Here is a 27,533-nt window from a genome sequence, read left to right as displayed (position 1 = left end):
TTCCTAAAAGACAGAAGAGAACATTTTCTGATCAGACTAATTTTGTCCCAATAGACCATGATATGTGAGATTTCTAGAAAATCAGACATTTTTTCTATTTCTCTCACTAAATTACAGCAACCACCTCGAGACAAAACTTCTACAGAAAGCATCTGTTTTTCTTCTCAATTGCTTACTTTTAGACAATGTACAATTTTCTAAATGGAAAACTTTTGAATATCAAGTAAAAAAAACAACAAAATATTGTGTTGTTCTCATATATTCTCCTATAAACGTAGACAATTTTTTTCAAGATGCTGATTTTTCTAAAAATCATCTGTATTTTCAAGATGTTTACAGCTTAACTCCTCAAATTACACCATGTTGTTTTATTTATGCATTCAGTAACTCTATGCTCTGATAATTGGAAGTTTATAATTGCTGGTGATTTACCATAAATTGAAATAATTAGCGTTACTTTAAGAAGCATTTATACCATATAAAACACTGCTTTTAAATCGCTTAAAAAAAAATTAGGTCCTTCTTCTATGATAAAATGTGTAACCCTTTCAATATAATATGAAGAATTGACCTGGTGTTTGGTAGCAGATTTATATGGCTATGGCAATTTTAAGCCTGACCTTCAGCCAAAATACTGTATAATATATTCACCATTTCTAACCAGATATCATCATAATGGATGAACACCTTATATAACTTAATAGGAGATAAACTGTTATTGCACTAAGATGAGAATATTGCTTCCAAATTGCTTCCAATCAGGATTAATGAAAATAGAATATAAAGGTCATCTATCTAGCACAATATGATAATGATAAAAGGTGAATGCAGGTATGTCATCAGTAACCGGGAAGTTAAATATAATAGGTTATCTAGTTTTAAGAATTTTTATGATTCCTTTATCACCATTGTCTTATATTACCATCTTTTAATCATGTCAGATACTTTGATATTTAAATCTCCATGTTTTTTTTTTTTTTTTGTTTTCTTCAAAAGCTTAATATAATCTTATGAAATACTACACAAAGGCCATGGTTATTGTTTTTTTTAATATACTTATTAAAAATAATTTCATAGTTTTTATATATCATTAAAAATAATTTCATAGTTTTTATATATCAGACATACAAAGAAGGATTATCTCAGTGTTTATATCACATATCAGACATAGCATGGTCAACCTCAGTGTTTAAAGCATATATCAGACATAGCATGGTCAACCTCCATGTTTAAAGCATATATCAGACATAGCTAGATTAACCTCAGTGTTTATAGCATATAACATACATAGCATGGTTAACCTCAGTGTTTATAGCATATATCAGACATAGCTAGATTAACCTCCGTGTTTATAGAATATATCAGACATAGCTAGATTAACCTCCGTGTTTATAGAATATATTAGAGATATGAAGAGTAATTTCAGGGTTTATAGCATATATCAGGCATAGAAAAGGAATTATCTCAGGTTTTTAGAGCAATCAAACAACTTTATATCTAAGATAGCATGACTCAGTTTGAGGCAAATATCAAACAAACTTTACGCTTAGACATATATCAGACATAAATATAATGAACTGAAGCTTTAAGAATACATCAGACAATTTCATGTTTAAGAGTGGTTTATATTAGACATGGACATCATTTTAGCAGTCTACACATAAATATATGCCAAACGTGTTATTACAATGTAGCACACGATTAAATTACACAAAGGTGTTTAACACGCGAGGGAACGATAACGTACTTCTGAAGGGTGCCCCGTGCCGTCTTGAGCTCTTTGTCATTGGTCTGTGGAGAAAAGGGAAAAAATAATGGTGCAAAACATAATTCACAATATACAACATATATAAGAAAATGTATAAAGCTACTAGAAGCAAAATAATACTGCTGAAAAGGAAAATATACATGTAAAAATTCCAATATAAAATACCTAACACAATATAAGAACTTATTAGTTTTCACATCTTTTTAATTTGAGAAATATGCCAGTTAACCCATTACTTCATGAGCATTTTGTGAAAAATGGCTGTTTTCATTGAAATGTCTACCGTTACAAGTTCAAATTGCTATAAAACTATAAAAACTGCTTCAATACTAATCAAACTTGGCACAAATGTTGACTGGACCATTGCCTTTGTAACAACATGCTCAGGCTTAAATTTCCTGTTACCATGGCAACGAGGGGACATCTCAAAATTGCCAAAAATCACTATTTTGCGTTGATTTTTTCCATCAAAATTGATTTCAAAGTGCTGCAACTTCTCAATGGATTGAGATAGTGTCAAATGCTTTTCAGCGTTGGTTACACGTTACCTTATGATCGATCTGGGGTCATATTTAGCCTCTCACAAGTCCAAAATTTTCTTGGTGATGAGGGGCACTGCCGCCCCCCTTCAAAAACCCCAAACAGAAGGGGGCACATCCCCCTTCTGGCAACCCCCTGATGTATCTTTTGGATGGGGGGTTGCGGCGAAAAAGTGGTCACTTTTTTAAACAACATTTCTCAAATGAAAAACAGTTTTTGGCGCCTAAATAGGGCCTTTTTTCACTATTAGAGGCCTAAAAGAGGGTGGGGGTGGGGGTGGTGGAGTGTGTGTCGAAAGTGCTTTGTTTCGCGTATATATGAGGTAAAGGGTTAAACAGTTAATCATCTTTTATCATATTTGTGACATGGTTAGTAATATGGACACTGTTGGTATAAAATTTTCTAATACAATCTCAACAACTAGAATGGGTATTGGATGAAATGAAAATCTCTGATTTCTCGTAGTTCAAGTTTTTAATTATTTTTTTTAAGTAAATAAATACTGTCACCTTAGTGCAGTAACGGGTTAACTTCTAATAAATTATGTAAGGAGTTAACCTGTTACTGCTTTAAGGTGAAGATATACCCCATCTGCCTATGAGTGAATTTTTCTTTTCCTTGTTTGCAAGCATTTCACTCTAAATAAAGCCAAACTTATTTATCACCCCAAATTTTGATGAAATGCTCACAGTGATGGTTTGTTGCTTTCTTGTTTTGAATTCATTTGAACGTAAAAAAGATGACAACACCACATCGCATTTTTTCACAACATAAACTGAACAAAACACATGACATTAACCAATGACACTCAACACTATTGTGAATAATCTGATGCAGAAAATATTAAGAATGAATTGAAATAAAAAGATTATTATATCTATATATGATCGCAAATGGAACAACATTAATACTGTTTGTTTTTAAAATATCAAATATTAATTTCATTTTTATCAATTTGTTCGAATGACAAAAAGTAATGTGATGGAAATCACCCCATTATTACTTTTTGTTCGCAAATTTTGTAAATATCTGATTTCTTTTTATATTTTTGTTTATTTTTCAAATGGGAAATAATTTATTTAGCTAGGCACAGTGATATATCTTAAACAGCTTGCCACAGGGATACTTCTATGCATCATTAATGATTTATAATTATTTTCAAATCAGATAGAAATTAATTTTTGAAAAATGCTTCTCTCGGGATAAACATGCTTACAGAGTAAGTTCTAATCAAATATGTTGCTATGGCAACCATTCGTATAAATCTGCAATAAATGAAATTAAAATGTAATCTCGAAATCTTGGTTTAAATTTCTTTGATATATTGTCAGAAATATATAATTTTATTGACTTCCCCCTGGAATAAGCATTATAAGACTACGGAACAATTTCAAATCTATTCTCATTATATATATGTAGACATACAATGTATATATATCTTCTCTTATAACATTCCCAATTCAAATCTTATTATTAATGTACATTTGTATTTATTCAAATTCAAAATTGCTGGCTTAAAACATAAGTAAATTAAGAGCGAATTCTCTGGAAGATTGTTTCTCACGTAAATGTATCAGATGTGAAATAAACATGCTTTGAATGTTTTCTCATTTATTTTTCAGTCTGATATTAGTAAGTCAGGAAATGTTAAATTTTAGCCTGCTTGTGGCAATATCGCATGCAATTATCTCGAATTGTTTGAAAATATGCAGATATCTACTTCATATTGCCAAAAAAGCACCTCTTTGATGTTCTTCTAATTAAGTAATGTACACACCTTACATTTAAAGTATAATGCCTTCCCCCTCTCCCCAATGTAATCAATTTACTTTACAGTTTGCCAAATAAAGTTAATAATACACCTACTTTTGCATTTTACCACAAATAAGTAATGGAACTTACACAATATTTTGCCATAAAAGTAACAAACCTATCTGGAAATTTGCCAAATAAGTAATGCATTTCATGGCTATTTTGCCCCCAAAATAATTTACCTACTTTGTAATTTTGCCAAACACAGGAAATAATATGCAATGCACCTTATCATTATTTTGTCAAAGAAGTAATTTTTACATGGGACATTTGTTAAAAGAACTTGTTAAAAGTACATACTTATAATTCCAAATATGGAAGCTTGACAAGTATATTCACACACTGAGCAGGTAAAAATATCTCAGCAAGAGGAATTATACTGCCAAATCTGGTTAGTTTGATAAAAAACAATTACAATTCTGAATTACTGAAATGCGGTGTTTTACGTTATTTCTTTGAAAATGTAATTATCCTGAAGTAAACATATCAGCTAGTTGTGTTTACATTTAGTATTTTCTTCAGTTTTGAGAGTGAAACAAATACTGCTAAAGATTTGATTAAAATAAAAAAAAGGGAAAAAATTTGCACAAATAAAAAGGAGAATAAAATGGAAAGGGACTAAAAGAATGTGTTAATAGTAACAGAGTTTGCTGCCATGCAAAAAAAAAAGCACAAAAGAAAAAATACCAAATAAAAAGCATTAAAGATGGAGTAATAAAAAAAATTGGCAATGAAGAATCTACAAAAGAATATGTGTCGAAACATCTAAAGGAATAAAATCATGCAATCAAATACCTGCCCATGAGAAAAATAGTATGTAAAAATAGTATATAAAAAAATAATATCAAGAAAATTGTATAAAAATATAAATATAAAAAAATATATTAATAAAGGTGGACTCACCACACTATGGGTGTGTTATCATGGGGCAGGTCTAATCAATGTGAGCGGGCTAGTTACCCCTAAAGAACAAAATTGTACGATCATTTTTCATGAATATTCAAACCTTTTTCTTTTGATAATTTGACAAAAATAATAAGACAACAAAAAAATATAAAAAATATGAAACATTTCTTGTGTCAATGCATTACTCTCTATTAATAAATTCAAACAACAATCATTTATCACACTTAACAAATTTCCAACAATAGTAAGTAAAATATCTATGGATTATTACCAATTTCAAAAGTACATTAAAGGTGAAAAAAAAAAGGAATCTTATTTTCGAAAGTCTATGCATCTCAATTATTTTGTATATTTCATGAGAATTATGGCCTGTTTTTTACTGGTGATGAATATGCTTATGTCTTCGTGGCAAATGCGATAAAATTTTAAAATAATCTCTATCTGAATGCAATTTTGTGCTACTCTCATTAAATCAAATAAGCAACAGTCAATATCAATCATAAATTTATATGCATTAAGCTTCTGCATTTCCAGTCTATTATATACAAATTTCTGTGGCTTTATTCATCAAATTGTTACAATCCCTTGACACAACAGCAATATAAGAACAAAGTGAAAAGAAAGAAAAAAAATTTTTTTTTAAAATGTAAACGTTCATCTTGATTTGAAAACAGAAAATGTAATAAAATATTGCAAAGTCATTTTGCTTTAACCTAGAATGTATAAACTTTCCCCGCAGAGGATTTATTTTGCAAACAGAACTTTTCCTTTGAGATTCGTTACATACGGTTTTCCTTTGTTTGATTTCTCCCAGAGATCAGTACATGACAAAACAAACAAGAAACATATACTGCGATGTGGTGTTTTTCTTTCGTTTTTTTTTTCTTTAACGAATTTGGAAAATGTCAAAATTAACTGGTAGAGATTCAATCAGTGTATTGTCACCTTAGTGCAGTAACGGGTTAACTCCTATTAAATTATATACAGAGTTAAGCCATTACTGCACGGAAGTGTCAAAAATGTACAGATGAAATAAGATAACACTTTGTTATTCCAACATTCCACTTCCTCATTCTTCAGTCTTAATGGAAAACATGTAATACTATTATTCCACATTTTAAAACCATTTTCAGAGCATTGTCTTCAAAAACATTTGAAGGGACAATAACAGGAAAGTTGAAATTACACGAGTGTAAATTCCTTGAAAGAAATTGAGGCTTCATAGCCAAAGTGATGTAGCTAGTTCTCCAAGTCCCAAGAGATACCACGTTTAAGCTAACTTCTCTAAAAATATCAGTTTCAAATTTATTAACATGTACAAGGATATAGCTGTTAATTGATAAATCAAGATAGTGAAAGAAACAGTTTCAAGTGAGAGTTAAAAAGCAAGAAAAACTATAAAATAAAAAAAAATAAACAAACAAACTACCTGCTGTACAAATATTCTAATCTTGAAAAACATTATAACAACGTCTACATCTAAGCTACTGAAGAAAAATAAGCTGAAAACTTCTTATTAAGTGATACATTATATAAGGTACAGCCAGTTTTAAAGAACTTGATAAAAGACTGAATGGTCAGACGAATCTTGGAGTAAGAATTTTCTAAAGATTTGCCAGACTCTGTACTCACTAGTTATATCAAGTCCTCTACATATTTCTGTCAGTTTAATTCTGAACACAAGTAAATGACATTTTCACCACGTGAATGAGCAGACTCAGACATAAAGTTCTTTTTTTTTCCCAAACAAACTGATGAGAAAAACCAAAACTTTGAAACCAATACAGCACTGGAGTTACATATTAACCCCAAGAATCTTCAAATATAACCAAATAATTTCAATTCTGCATTTTTTTTTCCAAAGTAACCTAAAAACAGTATTAACTCTACATAAAATTTTAACAACAACCAACTCCAGATTATTTTCATTTTTCCACTAAACAATGTTACACAAACACACAGAGATGAGATACAAATACCCTATCCTCAAAATGCTACCTACAGAACCCCTATACTAGCTGACTTCCAACATATATCATATTATACCAGTCCTTGTTGTTTAACAAACTTACATCATCTTTGCTACTGATTACTTAAAAGCAGCATCCCTCCAGCTTCTTTCAAATCTTTAATAAACTTGATATAAGAATTTTAAATGCTAAAACGATTGTGAAATGATCACTTTATGGGCTCTTAGCTAGTTAAGGACGCTAAAATGAGTCAAAACAGCCCTTAACTCCTCAGAAATGAGATTGAAATATTTGGATAAAAATACTAAATTGAGTCATATATGACTTGCTAAAAACATCTATGGATTGGGAACAGATTTTTGACAATTTGTTACCACTCTGGAGGCATGTTACATGTACTTTTAAATTTCAAGAATTTATCTCGTATTTTCTACATCACATCAGATCAATTTACCACTTTAATCATATTTCTGGTATATTTTCTCCTTTCATGTTTAATGTAAGTTTTATACATGATTAATTCAAGTTTATAACTTCAACAGCTGGTCCACATTCAAGCAGTCATTTATTTTTACATTAGAAACTTCATTTTCTATGTATAAAACAGCAACACCTGTGATGACGATGTTTTTCTTTTCTCCATGACAATATTATATATGTATTTGTTTAACTGACAATGTATCATTAGACAAGTGACTTATTGCTACCACATCTGTTTTTGTATAAAATAATAAGTTTTAACTTGAAGGAACAGGAATCACCAGTATAATTTGCCATGAACATAATTATTGACATGGTAATTCGGACACAACTGGTATCAAACTTTGCCTGTATTTTGTTATAGTTGTCGGTATTATATACCAATAGCATACCAAATATGATTGTAAATAATTATATCAGAACTTACAGCTCAGAAACCTTCATACCATGTAAGATTTGCCTACAAAGAGTGCATGATACTATTCATAGGTGTTGTACCTATATAATGTTGTTATTTAATTTGGAGTATGAATTCTGAAGACTTACCATAATTACTTCTCGTTTTACACTATATTACAATATTCTTAAATCTGCACTATCTATGAAACAGATACTTTAACTATACACAACTACCTTACACTGACCTATCTTGATTTACAAGTTACCTTACAGCTGACCATCTCTTACGTCTCAAAGAAACATGCCAAAAGTTCATTCCAATAGTAAATGAATTCTCCATGCAAATATATCGTGAATTACACCCAGAAAATTTAAGAATAAACTACCAAATTAAGGGGAAAATACAAGAACACCACAAATCTTTAACATTGTTAGTTAATACAAAAAAATAAATAAAATAAAGTGGTGTATTCATTCATGAATATGCAATGTATACATTTGTTGTTTTTTCCCCCAGTAATTTGAAACAAGAACTGCTTCTACAAAAATTGACATGTATCCCCAAAGTTCATATCTGTTACCATAGAAAGTGCCAAAATTCTCAAGGGGAGAAAATGGGATTGGAGGATGAAACTAAGTATGTGTTTCTGGTGTTGGTGAACTGTAAAAGTTCCAGTTCAAATTATAACAGGGGATAAAGCAAGCTAGTGTTCAGCAATTATTTAAGCTTCTATTTAGGTTAAAGGCATTATCAAAACATTTTGAATTATGCTGACAAACAAAAGGGATAATTACATTTTCAGAAATATCTATAGGGCTCAATATGCTATTTAAATTTGCTGATTGATGAATGAATACAACATTTTAAAACTCAGTTTCAATGTAAGTTTAAATCTTCACCCTATTTTAGAAAACTGAATCAAGTTTTTGTTAATTTCTCAGTTTAAAATTTTGTTTTCTAAAATTTACTGAAATGTTAAATAGGTAGAAACTGAGCTTAAAACTTATATTTTAATATGAAAAAATCTAAACTTTATGAAAACTGTTAAAAGGGTGTTAAAAAAACTACAATGTAGATAAAATGAACGGAATGAAAGAATAAAAAAAGTTAATGCTGCCAGTACTGGAAGCAGCAGAGAGTGGTAGATGATCTACGTACCCATCTGATAGCCACCTTGACCGTACGCTGGAGCTGGCTGGCCTGGCTGCATCTGCATACCCCACTGACCCTGCATTGGCATACTTCTGTAACACAAAGTATAAACCCTTACTTAGCATAGGCTGACTAAAGAATGGGTAAGAATGCTAGTTTTTTCTATTTGAGGTTAACTCCTATTAAAACTTGGCATGTGGCAAATTGCCGACCTTTTCAGGAAGGAAGGCGTCAGGTGCATTATTCTGGTATAAAGCGTCACACAAATAGAACCACCGACCTTCCATAATTAAGTTAGAAAGATATCTTCTTCACATTAATAGAAAAACAAACAATGTCCATGGAGGGAGTTACCAAATATGTTCACCATATTTTCATTGCTGTTTTATTCTTATATACATGAACAAATATTTTCACCAGTCCAATAACAAACAATTAACAACTTCTTAATAGCTTTGCATTACAGATTATGTCAAATGGATCTGTTACAGATACAACATGTCTATGACTATAAACTCAACCCCTTTACACTAGTAAAATTTTGTACATCCTACTTGTTAAGTTACTGAAACTTTCTAAACTTATTATGTATATTTTTTGTACACTCTGGTCCGCGGGGCGTTTAATTTAGATACAAACCCGTACTGGTATCCATAGCCATATCCACCACCTCCTCCTCCTTGCATGTTATAACCCTGTTGTCCACCATAGCCGGGATAATAACCCCCATAGCCACCCATATTGTAGCTGCCATATCCCATATTGCCCATCCCATTGCCATTAAACTGTTGTTGGGGCTGTAATAGAAGAAAAGAATATAATTAGATAGATATTCCACTGTATATTAGCTGTTGTATCCAATATTGCCCATCAAATTGCCATTAAACTGTTGTTGAGGCTGTAATTGAAGACATGTATATTATAAGAGATATATTAGATATTTTTCTTGTTATTAACATGTACATGTTTCAATAGGAATATAAACCAACTATTTGTACCAATAATTATAATACAGTTTTCAATAGCAACGAAATTATTTATACTTGAATCAGTCAAAAAAATATGGAAAGTTATGAAATACATATATATTATTGACAAATTAAATAAAAAAAAATCTTTTAAGTATGTTTTAAGTTAGAGACACCATACCTCAACTAGTACGCTTTTTCGTGCACAAGTTGGCACAGGAGTATAACTATGACATTTCGTAAGCTAGTTGGATAGCTCCTTCACATAAAAGTGCTATCAAGATTTCACTATCACATTTCAATAATGAATTGGACTGTTTATGAAATCTTGGCCTAAATCATGGAGCATAAGTGATCAATTGCTTCTCCAATTAGGTAAGTAAAAACAACACTCTTGTTTGAGTTTAATTATTTTAATTCCAACTCTGCCCTTAAATGACTTTTTTTTTTGCGTAATGATACATCAGTGGTCATGTGACACATGTATTGTGCAAATATATTGAAATACTGTATCTCTGACTAGACAATAAGAAAGTGAAATGTATGCTTAACAACACAATAACGGCTTTGAGTAGGTAGGCCATTATACACAAGATCTTTTCAATTATCTAAGGATGAGAGATACAGCCATTCATTGTATTGAAAGAATCAATCTCATCTTTTCCATTGATTTGAATACAACCCTGTAATAACATTCAACCAATATCCTTATTAAATTCATAAGAAACTGTTCCTGTAATGTCGGCTTTAAGTTTATTGACACTAACAAAACATATCTGGCTATGTACTGTGACATGGGTGTAATATTCATTAAGAAGAATCTTGGTAACAAGAAAACAATTACGACATGGGTTAATTAACGACCAAAACTTATTCAACTTTGGTGTAATTCCGGTTCAAATGCACTCAGGCCAGTGTGAAAACATAAGTGTATTGTACAGCTTACCTAAGACCAATACATTTAAGATAACTGTGATGGAGTTAATCAAAGCTTTATTAGTGCACATTCACACAATAACTTCAGTATGTTGACCTCTAAGTCACAGCAATACTGATTAATAACTATAAAAAGCTGTACTCCAGATTTACTGGTGGAGGAAATTCTAGGTGCTAGGTTTTACAGGAGTATTTCAGGCACCAGTAAGCATCTTGGTATAACCACCAATCTTACATAGACAAGCAGGATAGTTTCTTAACATATGGAATTCAAGGGAATTTGAATAAACACGGATTCAAATGTCAGTAACTGTGATCATCTGACAAAAGGCTCTCCATTAAATATGATATGGTTTAGTTATAACTATAGTTCTACAAGTATGAATGTATTAATCTATAGAATTTCTGAAACAGGAAAGCAATAGCCTTTGCCACCCATTTAGAACAAGGCCAGAATGCACTAATGTGCAATCTGATCAGATTTTACACTGGTGACTGGTCTGAACTTCAAATTTTCCTCTTGATACCCCTAATTCTTTTTTGTTCTCAAACTTGGAAACCTTGACAAGTCTGTTTTATGAAATTGAGCAGAAAAATGGTTTTTAGTTTAAAGAAGATATTATAAGTCAAGTATACAGGATATACATACTGATTGGCTGCCCATCATCTGTGGTGTAGAGGATTGAGACTGTTGGGCATCATTTGATTCTTTACCCCATGAACACTTGACTTGTTGCTCGTTCACCACCTGACCATGAACACCACATATAGCTTGGCCTGCACTTTCTTTGTTGGAAAATCTGTAAGAAAATTGTTGGAAAATTTATATCCAAATTGTTGGAAAATCTGACATAAATTGTTGGAAAATCTATGAAGAAATCGTCTGAAAATCTGACAAATTGTTGGAAAATCTATAATGAATTTGTTGGAAAGTCTTTTACCACAACTGTTGAAAATCTAAATCAAAATTGTTGTAAAATCTATATAAAGAGTTGTTAGGAAATCTGTAACAAAATTGTTGGAAAATTTATGACAAGTGTAGGAAAATCTTTAATCAATTGTTGGAAAATCTAGCTATAACAAAAGTGTTGGGAGAATATATAACAAACTGTTGGAAAATCTATGACAAAACAGTACAAAAGTTAACATCATACAACACTAACAGCTTTTTGCCTGTTTTTACATTGTTTGACAGACATAGAAAACAACAGTAGAGAATTTACATCATTATACTAAATAAATACTTGGCTTTGTATTTTTGCTGATGGAAATTCTATAATGCAACATTACAATCAATACAACATAAAGATTCTGTTTGATCTATGGAAAACAAAGTTTTCAGTCCATGCCCAAAGGCACTGTCTCGGAACATGTAATATGTATGAATAACATCAAATAGTGAATTTCAGGTCTCTGTGAATTTTTTAAAACTTTTGCCGAGTCTCATATCATTAACACTGAAAAAGTTTAGGTATAATTTCTAATAATTCAATGGATTGAATAGAGCATAAACTCAAGGCATTAATCATAGTCCAAAGGCATGTGAAATTCTCCCTCAAGTTATAAATGCAATAACAATGCCGGTCATTAACAGGTCAGACTAGTATTCCAAGGATCGCTAGCTGCGTGGGTTCAAACCACATCAGGGCAAACTAATGTTTTCTTGAGCATAAAACTTTACACTCATTGCTCAGTACTGGTTGATTCCAGAAACAGATTCCAGAGTGTGTTAATAAAATTATAGCTTTCTTCGCAACCAGATTTAAATGAATTCTATATAAACTAATAACAGTTCTGCTACCAGTACAAAGCCAAATCAGCTAGAAAATCCGAGTAGCATTAACTGAATATGAATTGTTCACTCTTCAATTCAAGTATTTTGAAACCCAAATATTAATATTAATAATGGACAGTGAGGCAGGTCACAAATCAAAGCACTGCAAGTCTGCGGAACTTATCTAACTGGATGTGACAGTTATAAACAAGACGTTGATGACTAATCAACAATTGTTGATGACTAATCAACAGTTATATAATAAGCTGATGATTTTTTAAGAGAAAATGGAATCATTTGTTAGCTTTAATCCTGACGAAAGCACATCAAAACTAAGATAACATTTCCCATGAATAGACCACTAGACAGATGTAAAGATTAACTACCTGCATACAAAATGAACAAAAAGATATGCGGGGAAAATCAGTCTGAAAATAAATTTTGTTGATATGCCTATCATTTATCTATCTATCGGTATGAAGACAATAAATATTCCGACGAAGCGTCTGTTCGTGTTGATATAGATACAAAAGTACAAGCAGACGCAGCTGGCATGTCTAAAACGGAACATATAAGGCCCATGTAACAAATGTAACATGTATGTTACAGAATAATCACCATCGCCATGTAACACGTCCTCTCCTCCCTCGGGGGGAAAAGCGACAATCTGTTAAACTGATTTCACAATTACAGAGTTTTCCCCGATACGACATGTACAGAATGTAATATTCATGATGAACATAGACAGAAGTCAGAGTAAATAACTCCATTCTTATACAAGCACCTGCTCCGTGCGAATTAAACATTAATTCTGACCTAGATTATGAGAAATTTATGACACACACCATTTTTATCGAGTATCAGGTGTATTTTGAGACCACCTCAAAAAAATTCTTATTAAAGTCACAGTGCCACATACTAAAATATAAGTAAAAAGTACAAAATCTCTTCTAAGATGACAATACACACTTGTTTTAAAAACAGAAAAATATTTTCTATTAAAGTTTATTTCCCATACAAAGAATGTAAAAACAAGAACAACTGAAGTACACTCCTATTTCAAGCAGAGGGAAAAAAAACAATAGTTTATAAATATATATATGACGTGATCTTTCATAACTCTTTATGTAAGATTGAAACAAAATACAAGCTAAATAAATCAGAAATTTAAATTAAAATAAGAGAGGATAATGTCATCTAAATTCTGTTTCCAATCAATAACACCACATGTTTTCCTTATTACTCTAAAGTTTTATCAAAACAGATTATAATTATATTGTATGATATATATGTGCATTCAAAATCATCTAAATCAGACCGAGTTATATCAGCAAAATGACCCTTTCTTTCGGTTGGGTTTTACATCCCACCAACACAGTATTGATCATGTAGCAACTTTCCAGCTTTACTGGAAGAAGACCTTAGGTGCCCTTCCATGTGTTATTTCAGGCACGATAACAAAGTAGAATCACCAATGTTCCGTAAGCAAGCTGAATAGCTTCCTCACATGAAAGAATCCAAAGTTTCTGTCCGTATTCGAACTCAGAGGTGAGGGCAAGTAAATAATTCTTTTACTATTATCTAATACAGGCAAATTTAGATATACTTTGTGCAATAACAACTAGACTGGATGTCTCTCAAAACACCAACTTACCTAATAAAAGCATATCCCTTGTCTTTGAATACTCTAATTTCTTGTATAGTACCATACGATGCAAATGTTTTCCTAATGAGATCCTCTGAAAAAATACCAAAATATTTCCATGTTTGTAAACTGTTACCAAGATACTGATAAATATTGCTATTTTTTCACAGGAATTGCACAAATATTGATACAGGTTTAAAGGAAATGCTAAATAAAAGGAGAACTAAAACATGATCAAGAAAGGAATAGAGGCCTTAAAAAAGAGTAGTGTTATATTCTAAAACATAGAAAAGAAAAGGGACATCAGTGTTATATAAACAAGTACAAAGAGTAGTGTTATATTCTAAAACATAGAAAAGAAAAGGGACATCAGTGTTATATAAACAAGTACGTATATACGCCAATTAAAATCCACATGTCCTTTATATCAGATATGCCAATGATCTTAACTATGGGAAACTTTTTTTACCCAACATAAAAATACATGTATAATATTATGGAAACAGATTTCGGCATTTCACTTGGAATAACAAAAGCAAAGCAATAAGGTCGAAAAAACGTCAAATTTGACGAATAAAGATATTTTTAGGATCAAAGCATAACAATGGTGAACTCGGAGAACCTATATTCTACTAAAAGTTTACAAACAAGCGAGCAGTGGGAAGTTCTTATTCCATAATCAATCAAGTTGTAACAAAGCACTGTCATTGAACAATCAATCATTGAATATAATCACTCTCACTTTTGCATGTTACACAATCAACTTCTAGTGCAGAAACATTGTTAGAATATAGCAAATGAGGCTGCACTATTTAGCAAATACGGTCAAATCTCAACAACAAATGACCCCTCCTGCAAGGGAAGTATTTTTTAACCTTGTAACCTAGGGCAAAGTCAAACAAAGGTCATTATTTCTAAGTATTGACCCTTTATCTACATTTAATAAGCAACGTTTTATTACATCAGAAAAACAAGGTAAGCCTCCCTTCAAAAACCTGTTCATACATAATAATTTTTTGGGTGACTTTATTTAATTTTGCAAAGATCTTGAAAGTCAAGGTCATTCAAAGGTCAAGGTCAAATTTGAAGATGTTCTATGAATAATTGAAATGCCTATCCTACATCTGTTAATGAACAGTTATGATGAAACATCCTAAATTTAAAAAGAACAATAACACAAAAACAACAACACTTTGACGGTCAAGGTCAATAAGGTGCCAAGGTCACATTTAATACATGTCAACTGCAGGTGTGACCACATATAAAGGTGTAGCTTTCTTGGGAATAAAGATGATATATACAGCCCAAAGTTAAGAAAGTTATAGTATTCAGCACTATTTTTTTCCTTTTTGAAATTCCTCCTGCTTGAAACCTTTTCATTTATACTTAAAAGCAAACACATGAAACCAAAAAAAACTTTGTTGAATGATATACCACTGAATTACATTAACCAGTCAATATCCATCTTTTCACTTCATTTCGCTTTTTGTTTTTACTCTCATTGAATTTAAAAGTTTAATTTTTTGCAGTTTTTCCGCTCATCAGTAAACGAAGTTATCTGCAGCTGACACTATGTTCGATACCAATATCTAATTATCATCTCTCTACGAAATAACCGTATGAACATAAAGTGACAATGCAAATTTTTTTTTATATTATAACTTGTCTTGAAGAAAAACAGTTGCCTTGTAAAGGAAAATAAAATGGCTGCAACTGTCAGATTGTCGGCTTTAATTTATCAACAATTACTGTATGGTGGGAGAAGATAAAATCAAATCCCATTATTTCAAAACGTATCAATGAAGATTTCTTTTACAGCAGATTGCTTGCTAATAAGTACTTATTACTAACTGTACTGGAAAAAATATAGTATTATTTCATTTTACCATATGTAACATGGAAAATTCATACATAGGGCAATAACTTGTATATCATAATGTCACTCAGGGCAATATAGGATATATCAGACTAGATCAAGCAGTCAGTAAAGGCAGAAAGTGTCCAAAAATAACGTCATACAGGGCCATATATCAATATCAAAAACATTAACACTACAGTAAGTTTAATTTCACACTGTCACTTTATGCAGTAAATTCTTTTTCGCGAAAGAATTTCGTTTCGGGACTTACCTGAGATACGGTTGCGCATGCGCAGTTCACTTTTCCGGTTGCGTTTCACGCAGTGAAACACGTTTCGTATAATATTAAAAGTTTTATCGGTCGTAGATCGATATAAGTTTTATCACTGTTTTTTATTTCGAAGTTTAATTCGAATTACTAACTATTTCTATATTGGTGTGTGGACGTATTCACATTTATTGTGTTTTTTATCGTTGTTGAGAGGCGAATTTTCTCGACTCGCACGTGGTGTGATCTTCGTAAATTATGGCGGATGCCAAAGAAAGCGAACAAAAAAGCTGCTGAAAGCAGCGGTTATGAAAAAAACAAAATAAAGGGAAAGCGCCGAAGAAAGCGTCAGAAAAGGTTCCCGAAAAAACTGCAAGTACAAGCTCGTCGAGTTTGGGCAAAACTTCTGAAGATAAAAATTTGTCTCTTCTGGAAATTATGAAAAAGTTCGTTTTGATCGCCAAATGCAGGAACAAAATACAAAAATTAACAGTTTAGCAAGTAAAGTTGACGATTATGAACAATATTATGAAGAGTATGATTATGATGATGATTATGAGTCTGTGGACAATTTCCATCAGGATGATGATCAACCTGAGCAGAGTAAGAGAAAAAATGATGATGAGAATAATAATAGTAGATTTTAAGAATATGGCAAAGCGTTTTAAGACCACAGAAACTTGTGATTCGAAAGTTGATTCTGTGTTAGCGTCAACTGTAAATGACTTATTTCTAAATGGACTTGATGAGGATCATTATAATAAATTGACAAAAGATGAACTCAATGCTAGGCCTGAAAACTGTGAGGCTTTATCGGTGGTAAAAATGAACCAGTTAATATGGGACGCGGTTTCCCCGAATGCTAGAACGTCTGATAGGAAACTTCAATACATTGAAGAGTCGGTAATTAAAAGTGGTACACTCTTAGTTAAAGTAGTCAATGAGTTGGACAAATTAGATTCGGAGAATGATGGGAAGCTTGGTCCGTTGATAGAGCAGTGTAATGATGTCCTGGCTTTGTTGGGTCATGCGAATAAGCAAATTAATATGACCAGGAAAGACTTTCTTAGACCTGAAATGAGTAAGGAATACACTCATCTTTGTAGTCAATCTAGACCTTTTACAAAATTCTTATTTGGGGACGATGTCTCCAAGTCGGCTAAGGAGATTGAGGACTGTTCCAAGATCAGTAATAAGATGTTTGATCGTAGACCTTTTCGAGGAGGTCCTGCCCGCCGAATGTTGAATAGAGGATTTCGTTTCCGAGGCGGTTATGGCCGAGGTATGAGACCGAGGGGCCGAGGTTTGTCGGATCCAAATGTTGGTACATCTACCGATTCAAAAAACTACCAGAGACGGGGGTCTCGGCTGCCATTCAAGCAGTAGAGCAGGTAAATGATTATTTTCAAGCAGGTAGACTTGCAAATTTTGTTAACGAATGGGAAAATTTAACAAGTGACCCTCAAATTCTTGATGATATTGTTAAAAATTGTCATATTGATCTTCAAGTTAATAACTCTGGACAAAAATATTTTTCTCCTTGTCAGTATAAATTTGATACTTTTGAATGTCAACATATTGATAATGAAATCAAAAAGCTTCTAAAATTGAAAGTAATAGTGCCTGTTGAGGCAGAGAAAGGTCAAATTTTATCACCAATATTTTTACGCCCTAAAAAGAACGGGGAATACAGATTGATTTTGAATTTGAAAAAAGTTAACACATTTATCCCTTATAAACATTTTAAAATGGACACTTTTGAAAAAGTTCTCACATTAATTTCACCAGGGGTAAAAATGGGATCAGTTGACATTCGTCATGCATACTATTCTATAAAGATTGCTGAAGAACAGCAAAAATGTTTTTGTTTCATTTGGCGTAAACAAATCTACCAGTATACCTGTTTAGCAAATGGCGTTAGTGAAGGCCCTCGTCTGTTTACGAAACTTTTGAAACCAGTATATGCACGATTACGTAGTTTGGGCTATGTAAATTCTGGATTTATTGATGATAGTTTTTTGTTGGGTGATAGTTATAATGAATGTGAAGAAAATATCAAAGCCACTGTTAACTTAATGTTACAGGTAGGATTCATTATAAATGAAGAAAAGTCTGTATTAATTCCAACAACAAAATTACTTTACTTAGGGAACATAATTGATTCTGAAGGCATGGTAGTTACTTTGCCTAAAGAAAGACAAGATAAAATTGTTTTGGAATGTCAAAACTTATGTAATAAATCTGTAGCTTCAATAAGGCAGGTTGCAAAGGTTATTGGTTTGATAGTTGCAAGTTTTTCTGCAGTAGACTATGGGAAACTGCATTATCGACAATTAGAGTTGGCAAAAACATTTTATTTAAAAGAAGAATTTTGGGAATTATAATGCTTTTATGCCAGTGACTGATAAAATGAGAACTGAACTAACTTGGTGGGTTAACAATTTGAGACAACAATCACGATCAATAAATAGGTCAACCCCTAATACCATTATTGAAACGGATGCCTCGTTTCTTGGATGGGGGGCTAAATATAAAGATATTAGAACAGGCGGCAGATGGCTTGTTGAAGAAAAGCTTCTTAACATAAATGTATTGGAATTGTTAGCAATATTTTATGCATTACGATCGTTTCGAGAACATGTTGTTTCCCAGCATGTAAAAATAATGTCGGATAATACTACAGCTGTAAGTTATATCAATAATATGGGTGGAACTGTATCCTTACAGTGTAATAAGATTGCTGTTGAAATTTGGACCTGGTGTATAGCTAATGACATATGGTTAACTGCTGCACATATTGCAGGCAAAGAAAATTTAGAGGCTGATCAGGCTTCTAGAAAATTTAAAGATAATCTGGAATGGAAACTGGATGAGAAAAATTTTTAATAAGATTTGTGATTTGTGGGGTACCCCAGATTTAGATTGTTTTGCATCTAGGTTAAATGCACAATTAAAGAATTATTGCTCTTGGAAACCTGATCCAGATTGTATTTATGTTGATGCGTTTTCCATAGATTGGAAAATTGTGAATAATGTATATGTTTATCCTCCTTTCAGTCTGTTAGGAAGATGCGTGCAGAAAATGAGAAGAGATATGGCCAAGGGCATCATCATAGCTCCACTTTGGACAACTCAACCTTGGTTTCCAAGGCTTATGGACATATTGGTAGACACGCCAGTTATTTATTTTCAAAAGAAGAAAGGTTTGCTGATATTAACGCTTCAACAAATGTCTCATCCTCTCGAAGGCAGACTCAGATTGATAGTTTGCAAAAGTGTCAGGGAATAGTTTCAGAAAACGTGGATTTTCAGAGGACTCTACCAGAAATATTCATGTTGTCATGGAAAATCAGGTACTAAAAAACAGTATAATAACACACATTACCAGGTGGTTTCGCTACTGTACTGAAAGGAAGATTACTCCAGTTTCGCCAACTTTGGAGGAAGTAGTTGAATTTTTAACAAATCAGTTTAACAAAGGTCTTGGTTATGAAAGTCTTAATACAGCTCGTGGTGCTCTATCTGCTCTTGGAATTCAATTTGAAGGATTTCGGATTGGAAATCATCCTTTAATAATAAGATTCATGAAAGGTGTATTTGCAGCCAGACCAACAACAAATCACGTTATACTGAAGTTTGGGATGTGAATAAAGTTTTAATTTATTTGAAAAAGCTTTCACCAGTAAGACATCTTTCACTGAAAAATCTCACATTGAAGCTGGTGATGCTCATGGCCCTAACTCAAGCTGCACGTGTACAGACATTACAATTAATTAGTTATACTGATTATAAGAAGTTAAAATCAGAGTTTGTGTTTAAATTTGATGGGCTGCTGAAGCACAACAGACCAAACCATAACATTAATTTTATTTCATTTAAGGCTTATCCTCCAGATAGGAGACTTTGTATATATACAGTGCTGAAGGAGTATTTGGCGCGTACAAGTAATGTTAGAATTGAAAATAATGCTAAATTGTTATTAAGTTATGTTAAACCATATAAAAATGTTACAAAAGACACGATTTCTAGATGGATTAAAACTGTTATGTATAGATCTGGAATAAACATTGTGAAATATGGTTCTCATAGTGTGAGAGCAGCAGCAGCATTCAAGGCAAAGAATTCTGGAGTGCCTGTTGCAGTAATATTAGAGAAAGCTGGCTGGTCGTCGGAAAGCACATTTGCTAAATTCTATGATAAGGCAATAAACACGGGGAGAGACCCATTTCAAGAAGGTGTTTTGAGGCACTAGGACTAGGTGTTTTTTCGCATTAGGCTTTAAAGTCTCAGGTAAGTCCCGAAACGAAATTCTTTCGCGAAAAAGAATTTAAAAATTAAACGAGACTTACCTTGGTTAAGTTGAAGTTTGATTTCAATTCTTTGAGTAAGAATTGAGTGAGGGGCTTAACTGCCACCCTCCCTCCCTACAGGAATTTAAATTTAGAAAATACATTCTTATAATTGTTACTAATGGGAAAAAACACTGTTAAGGAGTGAACTGCGCATGCGCAACCGTATCTCAGTTAAGCCCCTCACTCAATTCTTACTCAAAGAATTGAAATCAAACTTCAACTTAACCAAGGTAAGTCTCGTTTAATTTTTAAATTTCAGGTTACAGTATCCATGAATGCAGTAAGTTCATGATCACATTATCAAAAAGCAGCATTTTGTAACATTGTCAATTAGGAAAATAAGCATCATATTACACTATCAATTAAGGCAATAAATATCATAATACACTATCAATTAGAACAATAAATATCATAATACACTATCAATTAGAACATTAAATATCATTATATTCTATCAATTGGAACAATAAGCATATAAGCACAGTGACAATGATGGAATTAGGATATTTTCTAACAGCAACAAAGAGGGAAATTATTTACATCATGTTATAGATGTTGAGGGGGGGGGGGGGGAAGGTGGCACCCCTATAGCCCTAAAAAGGGGGGCACACTTGCTAGAACCTATTGGGAAATCAAACATAATATAACATAGTCACACTGGTTAATAGTTTCACTTCATATCTATGATGAAAGGCAAGGCAAAATGCCATGTTTGACAATTTGACAATTAGTATCTTATCCATGAAATGATTATATTGTCACACTGTCTCTAAACCCACTTTTGTGCATGCAGCACTATCATTAAAGGCACTATGCAAACAAATCCATGTGACAATGGGTGATAGATTTTCATATTTTTGTTAATGAGACACTGTCCCCAATGCTTTGCTGTATGCAATACTGTCACTTATAGCACTGTAGATCATGGCATTCTGATGAATATCATGATGATATACTGTCCCCATGGTAATGCTCTAAGTAACATTGTCCTAATGCCATATCTAATGCAACACTGCTACTTAATGCACTTGCAATTAAGTTCACAGAAGGAATTGGAATATAGGTAAATAATGTAGTATCATTACATACTGAGCCACTGTCCGTCAAGCTTATATAACTATTACTAAAGCAATCAACGGGCAAGTCTGGACGATAAAATCTGACCCAAATTTGAAAAAAAAAAACTGAAGCAAAACAGATACTGAGCAGGAAAGAAAAAGAAATATTTTAACATTTGAAAATGTTAAAATCAGAATTTGAAAAAGAAACAAATGAAGAAATACCACATGTCAACACCAGAGCAGTTAATGGTAATATATCATCCATCAGTTTCAAATTTAGTGCAAAAGTGACCTTGACCTTCGAATGGTTTTCAAACAGACAAAAATAATAAAACCAATGCCTTTACTGTGGAAGGAATTAAAAACCACGTCAAAAAGAGTATCAGAGTGATAAGCATTGAATCGTTACGTTATTTCTAGAATGATTTATCATGCTGCAATTTACTTGTCATAGACAAAGGCTGCGTAACTGTAACTATAGGCAGTATAACAAGTATGGAGATAATTGTAGAAAAATCAATCTCTTAACATGAGAGAGTTCTTAGGTTACCTATACTTTCAATATCATCATATAATGATGATAAATCATTCAACTTATTTCAACACTAAAGCTGAAAAGCTGCTTTTTCAACAATGCTTTTAGCAAAATGGAAAACTCTAGACCAGATTTACCTGTTTTGCGCAAAAAGTTAACAAGTGCATTTTGCAAGAAAAGAAAAGCTAGATTAAACTGTTTCTGGAAAATATTTCCAAAATTTTTATTTATTCTCTGTGAAAACAAACTGATTTATCCAAGTCTGTGTAACCTTCTACAAGTATATATTTTCACTCACAAGGGGGAGGGGGGGAGAGAGAGAGAGTAAGGATTGCAGAGGGGAGAGAGATTGGAGTTTGGCTTAGGCGTGTAAATGGGGAATAATTTGAATTTGGCAAGCTGATTCCAAAAAAGATAACTATCTGTAGAACTAAGATGAAACTTATAATAGTTATACTGAGAAGAAGCTGTTTTAAATTCTTCAACATTTCCATGAACCTTAAAAATCAAACCACAAACAATTGTACAGGATTTTCTTATTTTGTTTAAAAAATTCAACTCACATACCTGTTAAACCATTTATAATACCCCCACAATAAACTGTGCAGTTGGTCGGACTTGACTGACTCATAACTTCGTCTAAATTCAACTGTTTAACAACTGAAAATATAAAAAGTTGCATTGTTAAATAATTTATCATTATTTTTTGTTCATTTTTGTCTTGAATTCTATATGTTTAGCTATAAAAGCTGGAAAAAAGTTAATAAAAAATTGTCTATCAAACAAAAACATATAAACTAACACACATTATGTTTGTAGCAGAAATAAACAACAATAATAATTATTGTACACCAAATGACAGTGCACTACATGTATCTGCTGTATTATTTTTAAACTTACCCTCAAATGATGAATGGTTTTGTCTAGATTTTAAAGATGGTTAAGACCATTACAGATATTTATAATGGTAAAGGTTAAAGAATTATTTTACATCACTACATCACATGTAAATTACATCACATGTAAATTACATCACATGTAGATCTATTATTTTCAAAAGGAAGATAATTAAATGAATCCAACTGAAATTGCGAAGATGATAATGTTCTATGTTTTTTTTTCTATAAAGTTTCATTCAATATAAAAAAACGATCCAAAAACCAACAAAACTGATAACTGCCATTTTATGTTAGAGCGAACTTAAAGGTGTTGAAATGTCATGTAATTGTTGTACAAACAGTAACTTCTACACTTGGAAACCCAAGATAACAAGTGCTATTTAAGTCAATGGCCGTTCAGGAGAAATTTCTCCGAATGCATTGTGAAAAACGGGGAGATAATGACAGTTTCACATTGCCATGTTTACTGCTTCATTTATATGCAAAATTAATTACGAGGTTTCCAATAATTTCTCAGAAGTGCAAAAAACGTGTTGAATTAAAGAGTCGCAGATTGCATATTAAGCTTTCCGCATGCTAACATTTGTTACAGCAATACTAGCTCGACATTCCAGATTAAAACAAAACAATGGAATGATATAAAACACACTCTAATCTTGTGGCCAATTTTTCTCCCTGCTGTTTGGAATAGAAGATTTTAAAATACCCTCCTCTGTTTTTTTTTCCAAAATGAATGTACATTTTTATGTCTTTATAGGCGAGATATTTTACTATATGGCAGCACCAAGTCACCTTTATCTTTTCCAACTACCTCAAGGCAAATCTTGCTCCACTTGAAGGGTAAAATTTGGAACAAACATTTGTATGTGAATAATGAATATTGTTTTAGTTCTCAGGAAAATTAAGTAACATAAACACAAAACAAAAATTTTACTTCTTAAATGACTGCAGTGATAAATACAGGCCTATGTCACCGGTCAGTGGCACATCAATGTTGTCTGACCAGGTGCTTTACTGATTTTCTTCTTTTTTTTGTGTTCAGTATTAAAAACTAAATATTGACATCCTTAAAAGAAATAACACCCGATTCCATGCAGTTGGTTGTACAATTTAAACATTTTGATACTGACCCCTGCTCCCTAACAATAGACCCCTCCATATTCAATGCAGAACAAATCAATTTCATAAAAGCTAAAACATTCATCATAAAAGCATCAATATATAAACTAACTTCGACTTAGATAGTTCAGATTAAAAGCCCCAATAAAATAGTACAAAACCTTTTTAACATTTAACACTGATTGATCTGAAAGTAATATTTTTTTACCCTTTTAGAAAACATAAAATTAATATATACACACACAAAAAAAAAGCATCTATCAAGCATGAATGTTTAAACGGCAGAAAAAACCGATGTGATCACAATTACATAAACTGAAGTTTCCCAGACGATTCTATAATCAGCCATTTCATCGCAACAATCGTAAAAATTAGCATATATTTCTAAGAATGCCCGCATCAATACATTAGTTGACTAGGACTCTTAAGGGAGAAAAAAATGCAGACTCCTAAAAATGTATTATCGAACTCAAATGAAAAAATAATTGTCTGTTTAACAGTAAGTTTAACATATACACTGACATCATGTGATGGGTTTCTATAGAAACAGAAGAAGACCATGCATATTCTGACGGCAAATGGTTTCTGTAGCACTGGCCTAAGCTTTTACAACTGACATACTTGTACTGCTTTCTTCTTGGTAAAAAAAAATTGCGTAAAAAAATCTTACATTGATTTTCTTTAGTGGGCGGGGCTGGAGGTTTCCTTGTGGCCCAGTTTGTTCTGATTGGTCGACTCCCTAACCACTGTCCATTCATACTGGATATCGCTGTTTCTGCATCCTGAAATAACAAAAAATAATTTGAATTTTTTTATTTTGAGGTGCTGGAATTGGGGTCCGATGGGGTCAAATTTTAAGTCACATCAATGCTTGAGATGCAATATGGTGGCTGTGCCAGATAGTCCCTAAATGTGCAGCTTATGTACATTATTTCAGGCAGTGTCAAGCACCCGGGTAGGTCACATACCAAGAAAACTATAACAGTCTATTTAAACAACAACAACATTGATCTATAATTTAACAATGCTTTCCAACATACAAAATAACCGTGTCTTTAGCCTTGTTTAAAGAAGATTAATTTTATTTACCACTTTCATATAACCATAAATTTTATTAACCAATTTTACATCCATGAATTTTATCTACCATGTCTATAACCATAACGTTTATCATACAAAATATATAACCATCAGTTTAGGACAACGATATATGTAATCATAAACTGTTTATGAAGAGGAAAACAACAGACTGATAAATGATATGCTATCTTTGAGAAATCAATAATAATAAGTCCTATCTTTTTAACCATAAGCTTGCTGACTTTCTGAAATGGATTGCTCTGTTTTTTTAGTTTGGAACACTGTCCATTCAAACTTTCAGGGAGATTTCAATATCAATTGACACAAATTGAGCTACTAAGAGTATCAAGCCAGGCAAGACAGGTTGTGCACGCTGGCCCAGCTCTATACTGGCGGCATTTCTGGTTCAAGCAGGGTAAAGGGTTAAGGTATTCAATGCTACAGAGGCTCGGGGAAATTCGCTCCTTTCTTCATACCACCCAATAATATCATATATATAATCTGTAGAAAGTTTAGGGCATAAATTTAACAGAAAAGGATCATCAAACTTTTCCTCTAAAAATTTAATTTTCATTATTCTAGGTTGGTTTTAAGGAAAACTACAAGCTTATTTCAATCACTTAGTCTGCATTTGTTGAAATAGCATTGGTGTGAACACATCTTAAAAGTATATCCTTTGGAATAGTGTCTACTTTTCCAACAGTTCAAAGAACGCAGACTCGTCTTAGAGTTTCTTTTCATCTCATTTTATATTTCCAAAAAAATCCCTGGTATTTTCAATTTAACATAGACCTTTAATTTAGTCAATACATGTAAATTAGGTCCATGCCTATTGCTTCATGAGTAATTCTAACTTGCTTCTAGTAGTTAAGGCCTAAATAAGCTGTTTTTGACATTTCTTTTTAAATCTTACATCTTGACTGTATCCTTTCATGTTACTAATAGGCATTTTTATGACCCTTCCATCCCCCCCCCCCCACTAACTTTTCCCCAGACAAAGTAATATTATTTTTTTAATTCAAATCTAAATTGCAATTACAAAGTCCTTTATTAAAATATCTCTATATTCGTATAACTATGAACATATGAGTTCCAACAAACTTAATAATATTTAATACTAAAAGTAATCATGCTTTCAAAAGTTCCATTATGTGAAGTGAAATAATATAACAATTTTCATTTCCTTATTTTACCTCTTTCTGTGAATGAAAACCCAGTGATTAAGACTGAATATTACCGTGAAACATTCATTACTCTATGACCGTGCGTTGACTAAACAACGCTGCTCCATAAATCACTAATTTAATTAAATACCGGTATAAGGTTACTGGATCGTAACAAACTATATTAGATGACTTGTTTCTAGATAAATTCAAACACAAAAATCTTTCTTTACTGCTACAGATATTGTTTTGTTTGTGGAAGACATAGGAATTTATCCCAGAGCTTGTTAAAGTTTCATGAAGATGTACAAAAAAAACGCAAAAAAACACCAGGAGGATGAGCAATTTGATAGAATGTAATGGAACTCGCGTTAAATTGATTCCGACAATTTTCAATTTCAAACTTTTCTTGTAGGGATATTACGAAGACAAGAACGACTCACTAAGAGATGTAGAAGTGAGCTGAACATCTCTTTTAAATTGAAGAAAATGGAATGTAAAACTGTCAGATATTCAATTCACCTCCAAAAGTCTGCTGATCTAAATCACAATTCAATTATTTTTCTTGTCGTCATTATGTCATTGCCGAACTAAGAAGCCGGTAATCTTTGTAATTTACACTGTCTCCTGTGGCGTCAACCAATTTTCAAGGATGGTACGCTGGCGGAACACGTGTCATCATTTTCTATAAACCTGCCTGAACCAACAGGCTATACATCATCATTACGGATATTTGGAGAATTAAATACACATTGCATTTGACTTTCGGGGAAAATTAGCCTGTCCCAGAAATTCTGCTTGCGACAACTTGCAATATACATATTACTCCTTTGGCATCTACTTAACC

General features: G+C 32.3%; 2 protein-coding genes across 12 annotated transcripts in view; one reads left to right on the top strand and one right to left on the bottom strand.

Moving 5' to 3' along the window:
• The window catches only part of LOC132730605 (nucleolysin TIAR-like), a 159,581-nt gene that overhangs the window by 5,871 nt on the left and 126,177 nt on the right, over positions 1-27,533 (bottom strand). For 5 of the 11 annotated variants that reach the window (XM_060716566.1, XM_060716572.1, XM_060716570.1 and 2 more), the window contains 8 exons: positions 25,114-25,225; positions 22,993-23,085; positions 14,361-14,445; positions 11,582-11,732; positions 9,668-9,825; positions 9,035-9,120; positions 5,024-5,082; positions 1,748-1,791 (listed from right to left, as the gene is read on the bottom strand). In XM_060716566.1, the coding sequence (XP_060572549.1) occupies positions 5,042-5,082; positions 9,035-9,120; positions 9,668-9,825; positions 11,582-11,732; positions 14,361-14,445; positions 22,993-23,085; positions 25,114-25,225 (726 nt within the window). In that variant the 3' untranslated portion in view covers positions 1,748-1,791; positions 5,024-5,041. The remainder of the gene's footprint in view (positions 1-1,747; positions 1,792-5,023; positions 5,083-9,034; positions 9,121-9,667; positions 9,826-11,581; positions 11,733-14,360; positions 14,446-22,992; positions 23,086-25,113; positions 25,226-27,533) is intronic. The other 6 variants (XM_060716564.1, XM_060716563.1, XM_060716569.1 and 3 more) reach the window with 6 other exon arrangements.
• Positions 16,943-19,661, top strand: LOC132730607 (uncharacterized). The gene is made up of 2 exons (XM_060716573.1): positions 16,943-17,868; positions 19,535-19,661. Exon 1 carries the CDS (start codon positions 16,994-16,996, stop codon positions 17,861-17,863), a length of 870 nt encoding a protein of 289 aa, XP_060572556.1. The 5' UTR covers positions 16,943-16,993; the 3' UTR covers positions 17,864-17,868; positions 19,535-19,661.

Source organism: Ruditapes philippinarum, unplaced genomic scaffold (genome assembly GCF_026571515.1).
Source record: "Ruditapes philippinarum isolate M1 unplaced genomic scaffold, ASM2657151v2 ctg1527_1_1_1_1, whole genome shotgun sequence".
Lineage (NCBI taxonomy): Eukaryota > Metazoa > Mollusca > Bivalvia > Venerida > Veneridae > Ruditapes > Ruditapes philippinarum.
The sequence above is the reverse complement of the archived record's forward strand: the minus strand, read 5'-3'. Positions and strand labels throughout refer to the sequence as shown.